The sequence below is a fragment of the Manis pentadactyla genome, chromosome 10, assembly GCF_030020395.1.
Source record: "Manis pentadactyla isolate mManPen7 chromosome 10, mManPen7.hap1, whole genome shotgun sequence".
Taxonomy (NCBI): domain Eukaryota; kingdom Metazoa; phylum Chordata; class Mammalia; order Pholidota; family Manidae; genus Manis; species Manis pentadactyla.
The window spans coordinates 30,899,448-30,901,294 of NC_080028.1; the positions used below are offsets into that span (position 1 = coordinate 30,899,448).

General features: G+C 46.5%; 1 protein-coding gene across 1 annotated transcript; it reads left to right on the top strand.

Annotated features, from left to right (window-relative positions):
- Positions 1-742: 742 nt before the first annotated feature.
- Positions 743-1,462, top strand: LOC130679239 (olfactory receptor 8S1-like). Its single transcript, XM_057487867.1, has one exon. It carries the CDS (start codon positions 743-745, stop codon positions 1,460-1,462), a length of 720 nt encoding a protein of 239 aa, XP_057343850.1.
- Positions 1,463-1,847: the final 385 nt, after the last annotated feature.

The following is a 1,847-nucleotide window of genomic DNA, read 5'->3' on the forward strand; positions in this document are numbered from 1 at the left end:
GAGGCTCTTAAAAATCAAGCAACAAGTTCAAAATTATTCCATGGGCAGGGACTGTGAGGTATTTTGACATCCATGGGCAGGGACTGAGGGCATAGAGACATCACATAAATGCAAAACCAACTAAGGTGTGAAGTTAGATATCTTTCAGGCACCTCCAATATTCTCACCTGTAAAATAGACAATCTCTTTCATTGCACTCGAATTCCTGTCCACTTATCCACACATATACTATTGCACACACAGGCATCTCAATCTGATTCTGAGAATTGAAACTGACAATATATATAAGTGCCAATATAATTTCAAAAATGATGAAATCTAAGCAAACACAATTTGCTCTTTGCACTAATTAGATATGGAGAGACACTGAATAAATAATTGAATGAGGGATAACAGCAGAGAAGGGGTGAGGGCAGCCACTCTCAGAAGTACACTAGAGTGTGTGAAAGATGATGGAGCTAAGGGCAGCAGGCCCAGTTGAAGAAGGTGGAGAAGATGGGCATAGCTTTTAGAGCAGATAATGAGAGTAGCTCAAATATAGGAGAACTGATAATAGGGTTCATGACCTGGGAGGTGGATGGGTGATGGTTGGGGGAGAAAAAATACCTGAGGGAGCAAGTAAGGATTTTAAAATCTTAAAACAAAACATTGTTTAGGGAGAGGATGGGCATGTCTTGGGACTGTGGCAGAGGCACTGAAGGCACTGCCCAATTCCTGTTCTTATTCCAAAGGAAAAAAGGAAATGAATGGCTCTGGGAACAACAGCGCCGTCACGGAGTTCATCCTCCTGGGGCTGTCTGCAGACCCCCGTGTCCAGCCCCTGCTCTTTGCACTGTTCCTAATGATATACCTCCAGACCCTGCTGGGGAACTTGACGCTGCTGCTGGTGATCAGGGCTGATTCCTGCCTCCACATGCCTATGTACATCTTCCTGAGTCACCTCTCTTTCCTGGATCTTTGTTTCTCTTCGGCTACAGTGCCCAAGCTGCTGGAGAACCTCCTGTCTCAGAGGAAAACCATCTCTGTCCAGGGCTGCCGGGTTCAAGTCTTCTTTGTGTTTGACTCTGGGGACACTGAAGCCTGCCTGCTCTCAGTGATGGCCTATGACCGCTACGTTGCCATCTGCCACCCTCTGCTCTATGGCCAGAAGATAACCAACAAGCTCTGTAATGGGCTAGTGTGGGGCTCCTGGGGCCTGGGATTTCTGGACGCACTCATCAACATTCTTCCAGCTATTAGCTTGGACTTCTGTAAGGATCAGTCCATCCCCCACTACAGCTGTGAGCTGCCCTCTCTCTTCCCTCTGTCCTGCTCTGATGTCTCCAAAAACTTTACTATTCAGCTCTGCTACAGCCTTCTGCATGGGCTTGTAACCTGTGTCCTAATTGTCTGCTCCTATACTCCTATTGTCTCCACCATCCTGAGCATCAGCTCCTCCTCAGGTGGAAGCAAGGCCTTCTAAACCTGCTACTCCCACCTCACTGCTGTCCTCCTGTTTTATGGCTCAGCCTTCCTTCGCTATTTCACACCAACCTCAGGTTCACCCCTGGAGTTAGTGTTCTCTGTACAGTACAGTGTGGTCCCTCCCTTAGTGAATCCCCTCATCTACAGCTTGAAGAACAATGAAGTGAAAGCAGCTGTGAGAAGGACCTTTGGAAAATATCGCCAATATTTCAGGAGCTGACCATAGTCAGAGGATGGCGGAGAATTAGTTCACTACAGCAAGATGTTCTCGTAACTTGACAGTAAGTGTTCTTCCTAATTGCTTTAGACATTGGATGCAGGACTGAATCTTAGAAATTCATAGAGCTACTCAGGTATTGATGAGACCAATATGAAGAATGAGA

What these genes read in the sequence shown, in the direction of transcription:
- LOC130679239 (XM_057487867.1), top strand. Translation starts at nt 743, where the DNA reads ATGAATGGCTCTGGGAACAACAGCGCCGTCACGGAGTTCATCCTCCTG.